The following is a 20478-nucleotide window of genomic DNA, read 5'->3' as shown; positions in this document are numbered from 1 at the left end:
GAGAGGCAAAGCGGTTAGACTTTTAGGTGGCGCTGAGGCAGCTCCTCTATTGTTCTAGTCTAGAGCAATAATTAAAATTCATGAATTGTGATACTCAATACCTTTCCTTGCTACAAGAGTATTATATATAAAAATTTTAAATAGTTAAGAGACGACAGAGGGTAGAGGTCACTCTCCTCTCACTCTGGTACAGCCCATCACACCTTCAGTACGTTGGGAAGCTCTTAATGAATCATTCGCTAATTACCATACAGGTAATTATAATTCAACAGTTATGGTCCAGTGACCGAAAAAAATTAGAAATAAAATATATGAAAGAAAATAATTATGAAAAATCAAATAAATACATACATAGTTCTCAGTATATAGTTAATCAAAAACTCATTCATCAGTATTTACTTATGTTGGGCTGGTGTCGTGTAACTGCCAGATCTACTTCTTTGTTACACAAATTACTTCATTTTGAGAGGCACACCTGAGCACACAGTGGGAGGTGAGGCTCACCTGTACACATCAGCCAAGCCTTCCTCCTACACACATGTGCATCTTACCACACACACACACACACACACACACACACACACACACACACACACACACACACACACACACACACACACACACACATACACACACACCTACATACATACACACACATACATACATACACATACACACACATGCACACACACACATACATACACATACACATACATACACATACACACACACACACACACATACACATACATAAACACACATGAGACAACGGCAATGCCTCAGCACTTAACATATTTGATAAAGTATCTGACACATTTTTTTATTCTCTACAGGCCATTAACGAGGAGCAAAGCCTGCTGAGCTGGGAGATGACCAAGTTCCCGCTGCTTCAATCCATGATAGCCCTCAAGGAACCCTACGACAAGCTGTGGCACACCACCTACGACTTCCACCAAAAGTATGAGCGGTGGTACAACGGTGAGTACAGGATATGAGGGGAGAGTGGCCACCCCCGCCTCCACCACCTCCTGGTTATTGATGGTTGTCACACGCCCCCGCATATAGAACAACCTTCGTCTTTTCTGTCCATCTTATTTTATGGTGAACCAAAGTATACTATCTCTCATAATTTACTTAATGTTGTTAGATTAGTGTTATTACTAACCTTGTTACGCGGTTAAGACCTTCGTTGTTGAAGCACAGTAATAACATTAGAACAACCTACTTTGCCTCCTCCACCACTTCATAATGCTTGTCAGCGATAATGTATGTTTCAGTATCATAAATGTTTCTTACCCCTTGTTCACCTCTTGCTCTTCATCTGTCCCTACTCATCTACCTCACCTATCCCTACTCCTCTACCTCACCTGTCCCTACTCCTCTACCTCACCTATCGCTACTCATCTACCTCACCTGTCCCTACTCCTCTACCTCACCTATCCCTACTCATCTACCTCACCTGTCCCTACTCCTCTACCTCACCTGTCCCTACTCCTCTACCTCACCTATCCCTACTCATCTACCTCACCTGTCTCTACTCATCTACCTCACCTGTCCCTACTCATCTACCTCACCTGTCCCTACTCATCTACCTCACCTATCCCTACTCATCTACCTCACCTATCCCTACTCATCTACCTCACCTGTCCCTACTCCTCTACCTCACCTATCCCTACTCATCTACCTCACCTGTCCCTACTCCTCTACCTCACCTGTCCCTACTCCTCTACCTCACCTATCCCTACTCATCTACCTCACCTGTCTCTACTCATCTACCTCACCTGTCCCTACTCATCTACCTCCACCTGTCCCTCATCTCTACCTCACCTATCCCTACTCATCTACCTCACCTATCCCTACTCATCTACCTCACCTGTCCCTACTCATCTACCTCACCTATCCCTACTCATCTACCTCACCTGTCCCTACTCCCTCCCCAATTCCACCTGTCCCCACCCTCCACTCCCCACCCATCCCCACTCATCCACCCCCAATCTGTCTCTACTCCATCTCACCCCACCATCCCCACTCCCCACCACCTGTCCCCACTCCCACTCCCCACCCATCCCTACCATCTACCCCACTCCATCCTCACTCATCTACCCCACCCGTCCCCACTCATCTACCCTCATCCTGTCCCCTACCCCATCCACCCCACCCATCCCCACCACTCCACCCCCACCTGTCCCCACCCCACCCCACCCGTCCCCACCCTCCACTCCCCCACCCAGTCCCCACCTCCACCTCCCCCCACCCATCCCCACCATCCACCCCACCCATCCCCACTCCATCTTACCCCCACCCATCGCCACCATCCACCCCACCTGTCCCCACCATCTAACTCTCACCCATCCCCACACCCACCCCACCCATCCCCACTCCATCCACCCCACCCATCCCCACTCCCATCCACTCCCCACCTGTCCCTACCCCCACCCTCACCCATCCCTGCTCATCTACCTCACCTGTCCCTACTCCCCCACCTCACCTGTCCCTACCTCCAATTCTCACCCATCCCCACTCATCTAATTTCCACCTGTCCCCACCATCTACCCCACCTGTCCCCACTCATCTACCTCCCCACCTGTCCCTACTCCATCTACCCCACCCATCCCTACCATCTACCCCACCCATCCCCACTCCATCTACCCCCACCCTGTCCCTACCCCACCCCCACCCATCCCCACCATCCACTCCCCACCCATCCCCACCATCCACCCCCACCTGTCCCCACCTCCACCCTCACCCATCCCCACCATCCACCCCACCCACTCCGCCACTCCATCTACCCCACCCATCCCCACTCATCTACAGCACACCCCACCCATCCCTACTCATCTACTCCCAATCTGTCCCTACCCCCCACCTCTGCACCTAGTCCCCACTCATCTACTCCCCACCCATCGCCACCATCCACCCTCACCTTGTCCCCACCATCTACCCTCACCTGTCCCTACTCATCTACCCCACCTGTCCCCACTCCCCCACCACCTATCCCCACTCATCCACCCCACCTGTCCCCACTCCCCCCACCCCCACCCTGTCCCTGCACTCCCCACCCCCCACCCATCCCCACCATCCACTCCCACCTGTCCCCCACTCCCCCCACCCCACCTGTCCCCACTCATCTACCCCCACCCATCCCCACCATCTACCCCACCCAACCCTGACCTCATCTGTCACCCCTGTCCCCACTCCTCCACCCCCACCCCATCCCCACCATCCAATTCCCCACCTGTCTCCCCACCATCTACCCCACCATCCCCACTCCATCCACCCCACCCATCCCTACCTTACATCTACCCCACCCCATCCCCTACTCCCCCACCTCCTCACCTGTCCCTACCTCACTCCACTCCCCACCCATCCCCACCATCTACCTCACCTGTCCCTACTCATCTACCCCACCCATCCCCACCATCCACTCCCCACCCTGTCCCTACCCATCTACCCCACCCCATCCCTACCCATCCACCCCACCCATCCCTACCCCATCCACCCCACCTGGTCCCCACTCCCTCCACCTCACCTGTCCCCACCCTCCACCCCACCCTGTCCCCCACCTCATCTACCCCACCTATCCCCACTCATCTACCCCACCCATCCCCACTCCATCCACTCCCACCTGTCCCCACTCCATCCACCCCACCCGTCCCCACCATCCACTCCCACCTGTCCCTACTCCCCCACCCCACCTGTCCCCACTCCCCCACCCCACCCATCCCCACTCATCTCACCCCACCCATCCCTACCCCATCCACCCCACCCATCCCTACTCACTCCACCCTGACTCATCCCCACTCCATCTAATCTCACCTGTCCCCACTCATCTACCCCACCCATCCCTACCATCCACCCCCACCTGTCCCTACCACCATCCACCCCACCTGTCCTACCCCCACCCCACCTATCCCCTACTCATCTACCCCACCTGTCCCTACTCATCCACCCCACCTATCCCTACTCATCTACCCCCACCTGTCCCCACCATCTACCCCACCCATCCCCTACCATCTAATTCCCCAATTCCATCCCCTACTCCATCTAATTCCCACCCATCCCCACCATCTACCCCACCCATCCCCACTCCATCTACCCCACCTGTCCCACTCATCTACCCCCACCCATCCCCACTCCATCTACCCCACTCCATCCCCATACTCCATCTACCCCCATCCTGTCCCACTCATCCACCCCCTCACCCATCCCCACCATCTACCCCCACCTGTCCCCACTCATCTACCCCATCCATCCCTACCATCTACACCCCACCCATCCCCACTATATCTACCTCAATTTATCCCTACCATCTACCTCACCCATCCCCACCATCTACTCCCCACCTGTCCCTACCCATCTTACCCCACCCATCCCTACTCCATCCACCTCCCACCTGTCCCCACCATCTGACTCCCCACCTGTCCCCACCATCCACCCCACCTGTCCCCACTCCCCCACCCCTGTTCCCTGTCCCACTCCCTCCACCCCTCACCCATCCCCACCATCTCACTCCCCCACCCATCCCCACTCATCTACCCCCACCCATCCCCACCATCCACCCCACCCATCCCCACCATCTACCCCACCCGTCCCCACCATCCACCCCACCCATCCCCACCATCCACCTCACCTGTCCCACCATCCACCCCCACTCCGTCCCCACTCCCCCACCTCACCTGTCCACCATCTCAATTCCACCCATCCCTACTCATCTACCCCACCTGTCCCCACCATCTCAATTCCCCACCTTAAAGTCCCTACCATCTACCCACCTGTCCTCACTCCATCTACCCCACCTGTCCCCACTCCCCCCACCCCACACCTGTCCCTACCCATCTACCCCACCTGTCCCCACCATCTACCCCCACCTGTCCCCACTCATCCACCCTGACCTGGGTCCCTACCCTCCAATTCCCCACCCATCCCCACCATCCACCCCACCTGTCCCCTACCCTCCACCCCCCACCCATCCCCACTCCACTCCACTCCCCACCCATCCCCACCATCTACCCCACCCATCCCCACCATCCACCCCACCCATCCCCACCATCTACCCCACTCCATCCCCACCATCCACCCCCACCCATCCCCACCATCTTACCCCCACCTGTCCCCACCATCCACTCCCCACCCATCCCCACCATCCACCCCACCTGTCCCCACTCATCTACCCCACCTGTCCCCACCATTCACCCCACCCATCCTCACTCACCCCACCCATCCCCACCATCTACTCCCACCTATCCCCACCATCTACCCCCACCTGTCCCTACTCATCCACTCCCACCCATCCCCACTCCCCACCCCTCACCCGTCCCCACCATCCACTCCCCCACCCATCCCCACCAATCTACCCCCACCTGTCCCTGCTCCATCCACTCCCACCCATCCCCACTCCATCCACCCTCCCCACCTGTCCCCACCATCTACCCCACCCATCCCTACCCATCCACCCCCACCCATCCCCACCCCATCCACCCCCACACCCGTCCCCACCCCACCCCCACCCATCCCCACCCTCCACCCTCAATCTGTCCCCCACCATCCACCCCACCCATCCCCATTCATCCACTCCACTCCATCCCCACCATCTACCCTTCAATCTGTCCCACTCCATCTACTCCCCACCCATCCTCACTCATCTACCTCACCTGTCCCTACTCCCCCACCCCACCTGTCCCCACTCCCCACCCCACCCATCCCCACCACTCCACCCCACCCATCCCCACTCCATCCACCCACCTGTCCCCACCCCACCCCACCCATCCCCACCATCTACCCCACCCATCCCCACCATCCACCCCCAACGGTCCCCACTCACCCACCCCACCCATCCCTACCCATCCACCCCACCCATCCCCACCATCCAATTCCACCCCGTCCCCACCATCCACCCCACTCCATCCCCACCTCATCCACCCCACCTGTCCCCACCATCTAATTCCCACCCATCCCCACCATCCACCCCCACCCATCCCCCACCATCCACCTCACCTGTCCCCACCATCTGCACTCTCAACTCCAATCCCTACTCATCTACCTCACCTGTCCCTACTCATCTACCTCACCTGTCCCTACTCCTCTACCTCACCTATCCCTACTCATCTACCTCACCTATCCCTACTCATCTACCTCACCTGTCCCTACTCCTCTACCTCATCTATCCCTACTCATCTACCTCACCTGACCTCACCTGCTCCTTCCCAACAGGTCCTTTCACTGGGCTAGATGCCGAGGCCATCAGTGAGGAGGTGGAAGCCATGTGGAAGACGATGTACAAACTCACCAAGACCTTTATGGACCAGGTAAGAGCAGGGAGGATAAGACGTCAGAGATTGAGAGAAGAGGAGACCAATGTGCAATGGTAGAGAATGGAAGAGAAAAAGGCATAATGTTGCAGTAATAAAATATAACGTAGATGAACATTCCCCATGCACCAATAATATCCAATCAGGTCAGGTAAACACAAATTGGGTTAATTAAGAGCAGCTACAAACTAGGATGAACAATAACATTGGTTATAAGCTGCATCACTGTGAGGCTGGTGGTCACTGTGGACACATCCTGCCTCGATCATATTTTTACCAATACGACCATAAGTGACAGTTGGTGTACTGACATCCAGGCCTAAAACAAGAGATTGGGATCACTTGAAAGTTAGACACCCACCTAATTTCATTTGATGATAAACACCCTGACGCTGCCTGGAGAAGGTCGGTTAAGTCAGGTAAAGTTGAGCTAGGTGAGTTTAGATTGTTAGGTCAGGTTAGGTAAGGCTATGTTAGCGTCAGGGTGTATAATTAAAGCTGGAGTGCCGAATTTTCAAGTGATCCTTCTCTCCATATTTCAAGGTTTGGTTTTACACCCCTTCGTGAAGACCTGAAGTCACAAAGAACCAATGTACACAATAAATGAGGTGCTTTTCCATGTGGCCTTAATAATCAAATACCTTAATCAACTAGAGTACCGTCTTCATATATGAGGGTTGGCGACCACGGCCCTCGACTCTAAACGTTCTCGTGATCTGTTTACCATCTTAGTACTTGTTCGTGTTTTTTTGCTGTCAGTGTAGCTTATTCTTAGCATTCGCCTATAACACCACATTTCAATGGCCTTAAACCTCCTCCTGGTGTCTACTGGAAGTGTCCCCGCTTCTGACCCACACATCAAGTCCTTGCCTAACAGCAGCTTAGAGTGGACTTAGTGAGAATTTTTCACTAAAACGTTCTCTCAGTTACTGTATTTAATCATGCAATTAATCAATCAAGATTACCTTTCTCAGAAGTACCAAAGCAACTTAAGAATGGAGGAGTCTTTAACAAATTAAAGCATGAGGCGGTACTGAAGAGCCTGGGACTTGCGAGGAGAGAGAGAGAGAGAGAGAGAGAGAGAGAGAGAGAGAGAGAGAGAGAGAGAGAGAGAGAGAGAGAGAGAATATGGATATGGACGAAGTATAAAGGAATCAAAGAGCAGAATAAAGGCGAAAGAAGCAATTATATACAAAAAACGAAAGTGGAGGAAACAATCGTGAAAAATAATTCGGTAGTAACCCAAGTTATCACTAACAAATAGTATAAATAAAGGATATTGAAAGAGACAAGCAGACTATATTATAAGTTACCATTTGAAGGAAGTGAAACAAATTTAGTAATTAAAATATAAATTATAGCAAGACGAATTAGAAAGATCCATTCTCTAATCCCACTTGGCCAGCTCGAGGAATGAAGAGGTTAATCCAGAATCGTGCGGCTGTACTGATACCTTAAGATGGCAGAGCAACACTGAACACTGCTTTCCCCTGCCTCACCTCATTCACTATCACCTGCCACTCAATCACCCGTGTCTGCCACTCACCATCCTTGTCTCTGCCTCTCACCATCATTGTCTCTGCCACTCACCAGCACTTGTCTGCCACTTGCCATCACCCGTGTCTGCCACTCACCATCATTGTCTCAGCCACTCACCATCATCTGCCTCTGCCATTCATTACCTGTCTGCCACTCACCATCATCTGCTTCTGTCACTCATCACCTGCCACTCACTATCACCTGCCTCTGCCACTCCATCATCTGCCTCCGCTCACTGTGTTGTCTTGGTCAGTGTGTCAGTTATCTGTCATATTCAGTCACCAACACAGCTACTCCACACACATTCTTCTTGTTAGTCACACCCATTCTCTTTCACAGAAGCCACCACACGAGACGATAATAATAATAATAAAATAAACGATAACAGCTCCAACTTAAGTTTAATGACTATTTATCATTACATATACTGTACTTAAATTTATCAGTCGACAGCAATTATAAATATTGGTAGATTTTTATGAAAATAATATTACAAAATGTTCAAGTTCACCGAAGTTTAACAAGTGTCAGGCAAGTTTTATTGTCTGGTGTTAACACTAATACTAACGTTATAGTTCACAAATGTATGTCAAATCTGAGTCGCAACTCTCGAGGAGTTTTCAGCAGCTTAAAATATTTATATAATTTTTTTTAATTAATCACAATTATAACCTTCACAAGCTGTTATTTCTTTCGTTGCTTTAAGTCATTGAGTGTGTGTGTGGGGGGGGGTGGGGGGGGTGAGGTTAGAGGTCAAAAGGCATGGTGGGTCCAGTCATATACAGTATGTTTCTTTTAGCAAAAATTCACTTCTGAGACTAATTCTTCTAATTCCTAATTTGTTTTATTTTGTCACTCATCATTTAAACACTAACTTCTATTTAGGTGGGGTCGCGACGCGTGGCGGAGTACGTTAAGGAGCGCATCGAAAAATTCCGCCTTCATGTGCCGGTTCTGCAGTGCATCTGCAACCCAGGCCTGAGAGACCGACACTGGAATCAGGTGAGCACATCTTCAGTGGTCACGTGCTGGGCACTAGTATTAACACAGGTGTCACAGGTATATGACAAGAATGATGAATGGGTACTATAAATGGGCATAAGACAGGTGTATAACAACAACACTTACTGGGTACGAGACAGGTGTCTAGCTAGGGTTACCCTACGTCCTGATTTGGTCAGAACAGTCCCTAATTTGAGCTTGAGTTGTTATGATGTTATAACTGCATTTCAACAAGCTAGGTCCTTAAGCAAGTAACAAGGTTAGTAATTATATCATTCCATCGATAATTAAAAATTATGAAATAAGCTTGCTAGGACTGTAGTAAGAGCTCATGTCCCGAGCAGTTTGTAATTCTGTCACAGGAGTCAAATAGGATGTGAACTGTAAGAAATTACTGTACTGTATATGGAAAATATGAGAATTTTGCTAATGCAATCTTGTACTTCCTGTATTTATCATTCAATTATTTATTTTTATATTTTCGTATTTCACAACCATGCATCATCTCTGAAAAGACATTGCTCTTACTTTTACTTTCTTCACCACTGATCGGCTCGTTAGCTGCTTGGGTCTTATAAGAAGGTCTTTCAGATATCTAGACGGTCCGTCCCTCGTAACGATCTTCAAGTGTGAAGTACTTCCCCATCTGCAGTACTGTCACCCCGTCTGGTCCCCGAGATATGCTAGGGACTGTCAGTTGGTTGAAAATGTTCAAAGGAGGGCCACCAGACTGGTGCCTGCCCTATGGCACCTCAGCTACCCTGAGAGATTGGAGCGCCTGAACTTGCCTAGCTTATACTACAGATGGGCAAGGGGTGACCTAGTTGAGGTGTATAAGCATCTCAGGGGGCACTACTCAGTTGAGTGTCCTTACTTGGAGCTGGCGGACGCTCGCCCCACAAGGGGTCACAGCTCAAGATTGAAGAAGCCGCAGGTCCAGAAAACTGTTAGGGCAAACTTTAATAAGTAATTGCGGTTCTGTTTTGTCAATGGTACAGTAAGACCTGAAGGGTCCAGTTTTGTCTGGGTGAATTTAAGTAACATCTTATTCACTCACTGTGTTAATAAATATTGAATTAGTCATCTACGAGTACCATCTCTCTACTCCTTCTAAACATTGGTTACCAGAAAATAATACTTACTCACGTGCCTATACATCTACCACGCTACCCTTTGTAAGTATAATAAGTGTTGTACTAAGAATAACATGGTTCCCCAGACTAACCCATGTATGAGAATATAAGTAAAACAGAGTAAATACTTCAGAAAGGTAAGGACATATAAATTTAGAAAATATAATATACAGTATATGAAAAGAAATGAAAGACTTGGAAAGAATAAGAAGAGACAGAAGACATGTATGTCCGATTTATTCATGTAGGACCATTATTTGACTTCATTGCGGCTATATTTTGCTACATTTGGGTACATTTGGGTAATTAGTTGGACCGTTATATCCTGGGCAAACTGACTACAGAATAAGGATGATATGAAACATACTCACTACCAAAGATAATGAAAGCACAAAGTGGGCAGTGCTTTGAAGTGGATGGAAATTGTGGGGCAAGAACACAAAAAATGAACCAATCAAACCCAAGGAATCCTAACCTAACCTGCCCTAACCTAACATGACAAAATCTTACCCTACTTAACTGATGGTGGAGGCTGATCATGTGTGCACCGCGTGAAGAAGTAAACAATAAACACTTAAGTGAACTGGAGAACCACCAAAGTTTTATGAATTTTACTAACTTTATAATTAAATTTAATACCCAAAACTAAGCATTTACCCCGGGAGGTTTTGCACACGGAAGGTTTGTCATACGACACCGGACCACTCTCGTAATGTACAATATTATCGGTTAAATTCAGTAGTAATTTACATTTTTATAAATTTTGCCCTTATTTAAAAAAAAATCTGTTGATTGCATTTGTTTTCAAAGTTAAAATTAAGATTAACAAACACCATGCTTACCGAGTCCAGAAAGAGCCAGAGCTACTGAAGTTGTGGCTCACTCATTGCGAAACAACGTTATGTTGGATTCTGAAACTAACCACGACAGGTAGTGGGCGTCCAAGAAAGGTAATGTTTTGTTTCACGTTGTGAGTTTTGAGAGAGCTACACTGTTGTGGTTGAAACTCCTAATTTCCTCGCAGTAATTCCCATTCACGTAAGCCTGTATATACAAGGCAGCCTAACATGGCATAGCAGTGCATCACCCTTTTACTTGCTCTACTGTCATTAATTAGATTGTGTGTGTTGGGCACATGAGGACTGATAGAGAAGAGAAAAACACTTTTTCCACATTTATAAGGATGACACTAGTTGGCTGTATGTAATAATTATACTGTACAAAGATTCACCTTTTATGGTACATTTTCAAGATTGCTGTCAAACAGTGATGGCTTGTATCATTGAGAAGTTTTAAGATTTTTTTTATTCACAATTATCAAAAATACATCGAACAAAATTACAACTAACAAGCATTTTCTAACATTCCCATTTAGCTTGAATTATTGTCATCATGATGCAAGCACCATCTAGGTTATGCAGTATGCCAGATTACGTTTTGGGCAGTTTTGTACACGAGTATAATGGCTCTTCCATTGTACTGTAGGGATCTTATTAAAAATTTGAGCTGTAAATTTTTTTTTTTTAAATTTGTTACTAACAGAGTTTTTTATGCTGACTCCAATTATGCAACTCATTTTTTTGCGGAAATAAATATTAAAATTTTTATTGGCGCTTGTTTGCAGGAACAATGTCTGTTTTTGACCTAACCAAACAAACAAGCCGGTGCTCATTGCGAACTATTGGATGGGTACCTGTGCGATTTTATGTGGCACCAGCATCACAAAGGGCAAAATTTGTACGAGTTTATGTTAAGTGTGATTGGCCAGCACTTATGATTCATAGACCTATAAGTCACAAATAAAACATTTCCGTAAAACATGAGTTTCACATTTAAAATTGGCACGAAAAACTGTATCTTTAATGCAAGTTTCAAAATTTGGGAACACACTCCCCACTTCAGTAATGAAGAGGTTAATTTATATTTGTTCTATTATAATATCTAATACTACAAGTTAACTTTTGTACTGTATTACAAGTCTTCTCTCCTAAAATAGAATTGATTCTTTCTCAACCACATCTTCATCTTTTCCATGATACAAAGCAAAATAATGGTAACATGCAACAGGTTAAGAAAACACACACACGTCATTAGTTCCTCTGTGGGTGAATTACAGCTGGGTGAACACCTTGGAGCTGAACTGAACCTGACACCGGACACCTCCCTGGCAGACATGATTGACGCTGGGTTGCCCTCAGTCCAACGTAAGCTGGAGGAGATTAGCCATGCAGCCTCTAAGGAGTTCAGCCTAGAAAAGGCCTTGGAGAAGATGAAAGGAGAATGGGCTAATGTTGTTTTTGAATTTAAGCCATGGAGGTAAGCACCTATTTTTAACATTTACTATTTCATAATTCTCAGGTGACTGTTAAATCCAATGTACAGTACATATTCTCTCCTTTTATATTTACTTGCTTTAACAAACTCAATCCTCATCTACACTAACAATGATAATAATTATAATGGTTGAAGACATGGCTGCTAAGATTCAATGTCACGAAGTGTAAGAGGATGCACCTTGGACGTACCAACGGTAAGGAGGCGTATCATATGTCCCAACGGGATGAAGAAACTGCATTAATTGAGACTGAAGGTGAAAAGGACCTAGGTGTGTATATTGACAATGAGCTGAAGTTCCCGTGCCATTGCGAGAAGAAGGTAAATCAGGCAACTAAATTATCAAGTCTTATAAGAAGGTCGTTCAGATATCTAGATGGTCTGTCCCTCTTGGCAATCTTCAAGAGTGAGGTGCTTCCCCATCTGGAGTACTGTCACCCTCTCTGGTCCCCAAGATATGCTAGGGACTGTCAGTGGATTGAAAATGTCCAAAGGAGGGCCACCAGACTGGTGCCTGCACTATGGCACCTCAGCTACCCTGAGAGATTCTTTTTCTTTTATCCTCTTCACCACTGATCGGCTCGTTAGCCGCTTGGGCGCTCGGTCACTTCTCTGTTGGAGCGCCTGAACTTGCCTAGCTTATACTACAGACAGGCAAGGGGAGACCTAATTGAGGTGTATAAGCATCTCAAAGGGCACTACTCAGTCGAGTGCCCTCACCTGGAGCTGGTGGACACTCGCCCCACAAGGGGTCACAGCTCTAGGTTGAAGAAGCCACATCCCCAGAAAACTGTGAGGGGTAACTTTTTCGGAGTGAGAGTTGTGAACTCTTGGAACAATCTACCAGAAAGTGTTGTGACGGCACCGTGTGTGAGTTCTTTCAAGACCAGACTTGACAAGCACTGGAGCAGGTTCAGATATATTCAGGAGCCGGTGCATGCCCAGTATTTGCCAACAGTGCGTAACAGAGACGTGACCGGTCGCCTAAGCGGCTAACGAGCCGATCAGCCGTGAAGAGGATAAAAGTAAAAAGTACAACTGCTAATAATAATTTAATAATAATAATAATAATGATATACATAATAGTTACTGTAACAATAATACTGTAATTTAGGTAAATTTTTGTTTCGGTCAACCTTATGTTATTCCGGCGGTTTTGGACGTGTTTTGAATAATTTTGATCTTGCCTCACCTAAATTCCTAAGACTCCCTGGATTACTGAAACGATAATGCAATACCGTAATTTATACTTGAAGGCACATCAACATCTGTGTCAGTCTCTGTCCGTCCAGTCCTCATACTAAACAGATGAAGTCTTCAAGAATAATGTTGGAATGTGCCCTAAAATCTATTTGATGGCTGAAAAGAGTGACCTTTAATTTTACCAACACACTGAACACTCCACGACAGAGAGTAGCTGTTGTGTCAATGGTATCGGAGTTCTGGGAATAAGGCAAAACAGTTGCTCACTCAGTAACATCCAGAGGCTATAAATGTATCCAGAAAATAATTCTCAATGAAATTTCTGCATTTCTTATCAACCTCCCAAGCAGTATATGAATTCACGCAAATTTTGAATCAAACACTTAAGATATCAATGACCGGCTCATGGCATTAATAGGGATTTGGGGATTCAAGCTCTCTGTTTATGGCTTTTTTGGTCATTAGTGAAATCCATGTAAGAACAGGGAGGTGTTGGATAAATAATAACAGGATTATTGATTGTCTGCATCCTAAGATAAGGAAGACTGAGAGTTATTTTTTGCTGCTTCCCAGAGCTTCGTAGGGGCTTAGTAAATATAGTATCCCGAGAGGAAAGATATTACTGGTGACCTCATAAATGTCATGGAAAAAGGAAGGCCATAATTAAGGACTGTAAAGTCCTTTGTAACAATAAGAAATTTAAGAACTGGTTAAGATATATACAGCTTCTCCCCGACTTACGACGGGGTTCGGGACCCAAATCCAGGTCGTAAGTCGAAATGGTCGTAAGTCGAAAATGCTTAAATAATACAAAGAAAATCTAAAATGGGTGTCTCTTTTTCTTCTCAGCACCACAAAACTCTCACTTTTAAGCTTGCCAGCCATTTTAAAGTGAATTACAAACAAAAATTTTGTCTGTGTACTGATGTTGGGACTCGAAAATACGTAATTTTACAAAATTTTGGTACGACTGAGGCAAGTTGTAAGTGCGGGTGGTCGTAAGTCGGGGAGGAGCTGTACTTCGCAACTGCCTTTGGAAGATAAACTACTGGAGAGACTTTAAAAGATGTCTGTAGGAATGACAATTGAAAGTATATTTGATTTAAGAGGTTCATTTATATGATGTTAGCATATTAGTGGATTACTTCTTAACAGAATAGGGTGTCTGTAGGGGCATCTGCAGGGAGGTGCACTTGCACCCCCTTGGTAAATGAGAAATCTTCTCTATTTCCCAATACGTGTTCACAATATATGTATGATATTACATGTATTTAAGTGAACTGTAGGCCTACCAGAAAACTTTCAGTGAGAAGGTTGTTTGAGGGAAGGGTGGTGATAGCACTGATAAGTGATGCATTACTCGAAAGTAACTTGATTGTACTTTTATATGGATGTATATACAGTACCTCTTTTTGAATGCAATGATATGTCAGGTCTTGTCTTGCTTTCTTGCCCCCACCCCCTGAATAAGATCCTGCTGATGCCCATGGGTGTCCAGATGACAGTGGTGTGTGAGGATGGCCTATGACCAGGACAGGCTAGTCTGGGGTGCTCCAGTGGTGGTAATGCAGCTCACTTGTTGATGATTTGTAGACTATAAAACAGCACTTGCAAGCCTACCATGCATTTTTTAAGTACAAACAACACATATTTACTGCTGTGAAATACCATATGTAACTCATACATCCATTTGTTAAACAGTATTTTTATTTTTACTAACATTACAAATGAAAGTTGCTTACTCCTTCAGTTTGAACTTTATTCAGAGTTCAGTATACTGTACAACATACTGACAGTTTCACAATGGATTTTTACACTAATTGGCCAGTGACATCATGTAGTGGGATGATGAGACATAGAGCTTGTCCTGCAGTCTCTATCTGTGATGCTTTTCCATTTACCAGAGAGACAGGAGTGTCCATTTTAGCAGCAGTGGATGACATCCAGGTGCTACTTGATGAACACACGCAGAAGGTGCAAACGATGCGAGGTTCTCCGTATGTGAAACCCTTCGAAGCCGAGATCCGCACCTGGGAGGAGAAGCTCCTGTCCATGCAGGATATCCTCGATGCCTGGATCAAGGTCAGGGATACCACTCTTGTCACTTCTTTAGTTGGTGTAGTTTACATCATGAAGCAATACAGGATCTTGGAATAATTCTAAATACTGAGTACAGTACTGTACTTTTACAACTTGGTGAAACAAACACACACTCTCTCTTGTATAAATATATATTTGCATCAGTTTTGCAAGATCTTTTCTGAATGACACAAGGTCAGCAAAAATCAAGGACAACACAGACTCCCATCATGCAATGTCATCCTAACTGCTGTTAGACATATATTCTACTGTGGTGTTCATCATCACAACTATGTCCTAACATTTGCATCTAGTTTACCCACCATTTCATACAGTCCATCATCAGCATGTCCAGGGACAGCATTCAACATTTTTCCATTTATCCTACACACACTCAGTCCATCTAACTGTTTTTCTATCAACTCTATCAAATGTTTTTTTTTCTACTTTTATCCTCTTTGCCACTGATTGGCTTGTTTGCCACTTAGGTTCATAAATGATCCAAACACATTTTTCCCTTACTGCAGATACCCTTAACTCGTACTCCTTAACAAAAGAACTTAATCCATACACCTTCCTCTTCAGAGCCCATACAATTCTACCCTTATTACACTCTTTATTTGAGCCACACTTCACTTATTTTTGCCTTTATGAATTGTAAAGGCGATAAGAAATTAAATTCCTTTACAAATTGCAATGTAACCCAATGGAGTTCACTCGCCACTTCAGTTCTTTCTCTTCCACACAATACTTAATGACTGACATATTTTCATTCTTGTCACAATGCTAAATGATAACTGATGGTTCATATTCATCATTTGATGTCTGCCACAGTGCCAAGTGACATGGCTATACCTGGAGCCAATCTTCTCCTCTGAGGACATCATGAAGCAAATGCTGGTGGAGGGGCGTAAGTTTACACGTGTGGATGCCACCTGGAGGGAGCTGATGGGCACAGCTGTAAAGGACTCCCATGCCCTCGTCGCCACTGAGCAACCCAATATGTTGCCCAGGTAAGTGTGCTTCCAACACTTGTACTGTATACAGATAAGAGATTAGACTGAAATAATGATTTTGCTGAGATAAACCTGTAATTAGTTTATAACCACATAAATATAAGAAATTATGGAACAATTCTTTAGTCAAACAGAAATATCAGCAACTTCTTCTTCATCTTAGTAAATGTTTATGCCTGATACACTTTATGGGAATTAGCTTGGCCATTTTACTGCAAATATTTTCTCTTATCTCTTCACTCACAATGTTTAGCCTGTTTTGGAAAGTCTTGTTATTCTTACCTTTGTACCTTACATACAGTATTTCTAAAACCTGTGAATTACACGAAAGTGCTTGGGAACTTCGTGTTTTCTTTTTCCTTGTGGTTATCAGCACCTTAGCTTTCGTCTTTATTCAAGACATCTTCAGAGGCAACTGGATTACATGGACAGAGAGAGGCTTAAATATACAGGGTGACCTTAAAAACATGAGGTCAGGTAATAATGATGTCATCCACTAATCCCCACACCAACACAACACGTAGAGGAGCTTAAGATAAGGGGGGTGACGTGACTAGTCAGGTCAGGTCAAAAATAAGGGACCCACAAAATAACTATCATACATCTAGATCAAAGGTTTTTAAAGCATTTTTAACCTTGGGCCACTGACAAATAAATTTATGAAACATATTATCAGTTTTGAACTGACCATCACTAAGGTTTATTGATTTTAATTCCTTAATCAAACCGAAAAGCTCTGAAAACCGAAAAAAAAATTGTGGAGCAATTTTTATTTATTTTTTTTAATTTTTATTTATTTTTTTTTATGGGTATTAGCCCACCTGGGCGGCACATGTCACTGACCCACATCGGGGCCTGGGGGATGAAAATGCAATAGTAATAATAATAATTATTCATAGTAAATAAAATTCTTGATAAAAAATACACAAAAATAAAATAAGAATGATGATGATAATAATAATAATAATAATAATAATAATAATAATAATAATAATAATAACAACACTAATACTGTAATAATGAAATAATAATAATAATAAAAAATACAAGAATGAAAAAAAAAGATCAAAAGTGAGAAACTTTACCTAGACCTATGAATTATTATTATTATTATTATTATTATTATTATTATTATTATTATTATAGTTTAGCCCCCAGGCCCCAATGTGAGTCAGTGACCTGCTGTGCCCGGGTGGGCTGATCCCTGTAAAAAAAAAAAAAAAACCAACTAACCATTCTGAAATCCGAAAAATTCCAAAAACCGAAATGCATCTGGTCCCAAGGATTTTGGATAAGGGATTGTCAACCTGTATATATATATATATATATATATATATATATATATATATATATATATATATATATATATATATATATATATATATATATATATATATATATATATATATATATATATATATATATATATATATATATATATATATATATATATATATATATATATATATATATATATATATATATATATATATATATATATATATAAATCGCGTAAAATTGAATTAACAGGAGCTGTATGAGATTAATTCCAATAGAGACTGGCCCGACCCCCAAACTCCACTTTTTGACGACACACAACTATGTTGTAGTAAAAATTTTATCTTAACTTTATGATGGTATGCACACACAAGTAATATAGAAGAGGTTAGGTTAGGAAAAGTAAAGGTTAAGTTAGGGAAAATAAAGGTTAGGTTAGGAAAACTAAAAGTTAGGTTAAACACTTACGTTAGTAGAAGAGATGGGTCGGCGTACGGGGATGGAGGCTGGTTCCGAGGCAGAGGGCAGATTACTGGCCCTCAGGTGAATCACCATTACTAGGCGAATCACCATCACTATCAGTCATAGCTGTCAGGGCCTCCCTGACAAATCCCTCAAAGTCACCTTCACCTTCAATGTCACTGTCACTGGCTCTGGCTGGCTGTGGTGGGTTGCGGGCGAAGAACTCGGTAATGCTTTTTTGACGGCTAGTGTTGATGTTGTCTTGGTACACCTTGATGTACGGCTCCATAGCCTGCACCAGCCGGGTATGGAAGACTTCATAGCGGTCATCGTCATGGTCGTTGGAAAGGAAGAGCTGTAATTTTTCTGCACACTCGATGGCACCCTTAATATTACTATGCGTTAATTTGTGTTCTTCTGGGATTGACGCACCACCTTCCTCTTCACTGACGTTATCATCTTCCAACATCTCGTCGGCAGTCATTTCAGGATCTCTGATCACCTCCAGGATGTCTTCGTTGGTGGTCTCGGAGAAGCCTTCAGCTGTAATACTGTGCGCAGCTTCTCTTACAAGGTCCAATGCCACTGTCACAGACTGAACCTCACCAGTCACAGGTTGACTCCGCCTCTCACCTGGTATGCCATGCAACACATGCCTCCATGCGTGACGAATCGTAGCTATAGACAGCTGATCCCATGCCTCCACCAAGAAGTCTACAGCTTGTTTGACGTTAAATTTCTTCCAAAACTGTTTGACGAGAACTTCTTGAGTCACCACCTCTTGTTCCTTGTCCTCGTCGCTTTTACTCTTGCTGTCGGTGTCACCCAGCTTACGCAACTCATCCGTGGTGTTGGTACAGCCGTTCAGGAGCTTGAATTTCTTTGCCGAGTATGCAGCTTTAACATTGCAGATCAACTCCTGGTCCATGGGCTGGATTAATGACGTAGTGTTGGGAGGAAGGAAGACCACTTTTACGTTGGGGTGACGATCCATAAGTAGGGGCGAGTGTCCTGGTGCGTTGTCAAGGAGCAACAAAATCTTGAATGGCACATTTTTTTGCTCGCAGAATTTCTTCACGTCGGGAATGAAACAGTCATCAAACCAGGAGAGTGACAGAGCAGAGAACATCCACGCCTTGCGTGCGGTCAGCCAGTGGACATTAATCTTGCTCATGTCCACGTTCTTGTAGGCGTGCGGCTTGCGGGCTGTGTGAATCACCGATAACTTTGGCTTACAGGTACCGGAGGCATTGGTGGTAAAGAGGACGGTGATGCGCTCCTTCTGCAACTTCCGACCCTGAACCTTGCTGGCAGACTGGACAACAAAGGTCTTGGTAGGCAGCTTTTTCCAAAATAGGCCAGATTCGTCCATGTTGAATACCTGGTCGTCAGTGTACTGCCCTTCCTCCATAACCTCACGTAAGAACGGAGGAAAATCTCTTGCCGCCACACGGTCAGCACTCGCTTCTTCACCACCAATGTTGATGTTGGTGATATTGTTCCTCTTAAACCTATGCAGCCAACCAGAGGAAGCATTGAAGGGTTTGGGCTCTGCAATTCCCATCTTACGTGACACTGCTGTGTACAGTTCACGTGCGTATTCTTGAACGGCTCGCATGTCCACCGCCATGTTGCGTCGCGCCTGACGAATCAAGTAACTCGCCAGCAAATTTTCCACCTTTAGCAGCACCTTGTTCTGGCAGTACTTGATCATTGAAGCACCTGCAGACTTTGTGATTCTCATGTGCTCTTTGATCTTGGCTGCATCCTTCTTAATAGTAAGAATCGTAGATTCATTGACTCCATGCTTGCGTGCGAGATCAGCTTGACATGTTCCTTTCTCCAAATCTAGAATTATCTGGTATTTCACCTCGTAGCTTAGGGAATGTCGTATCTTCTTTGGCTTAGGGCGGCTGGGTCCAGGTAAGGAAAGGTTTCTCTCTGGTGGCGGTGGTGGTCTGGCAGAAGCCATTTCACAGAACAGTGGATGCACGTATACACGGTGTGGCCTGGAGGGATGAAACTGCCGCGGCTAGGTCAAGCGTCGTCTTTCCTTCCTCCCTCCCTCCCTCCCCCGGGTGGACACGTCATATTACTTTAAACCAATTACAGCTAGCAGCGGAG

At 45.3% G+C, this 20478-nt stretch overlaps 1 protein-coding gene across 1 annotated transcript in view; it reads left to right on the top strand.

Moving 5' to 3' along the window:
- Positions 1-20478, top strand: part of LOC121870895 (dynein axonemal heavy chain 3-like) — a gene marked incomplete in the record, with an annotated part of 131061 nt that overhangs the window by 17323 nt on the left and 93260 nt on the right. Inside the window, 6 exon segments of the mRNA XM_042372867.1 lie at positions 834-978; positions 6211-6305; positions 8733-8849; positions 12099-12298; positions 15424-15601; positions 16433-16611. Coding sequence (XP_042228801.1) covers positions 834-978; positions 6211-6305; positions 8733-8849; positions 12099-12298; positions 15424-15601; positions 16433-16611 — 914 coding nt within the window.

This window comes from Homarus americanus, unplaced genomic scaffold (genome assembly GCF_018991925.1).
Source record: "Homarus americanus isolate GMGI-L3 unplaced genomic scaffold, GMGI_Hamer_2.0 scaffold52512, whole genome shotgun sequence".
Taxonomy (NCBI): Eukaryota; Metazoa; Arthropoda; class Malacostraca; order Decapoda; family Nephropidae; genus Homarus; species Homarus americanus.
The sequence above is the reverse complement of the archived record's forward strand: the minus strand, read 5'-3'. Positions and strand labels throughout refer to the sequence as shown.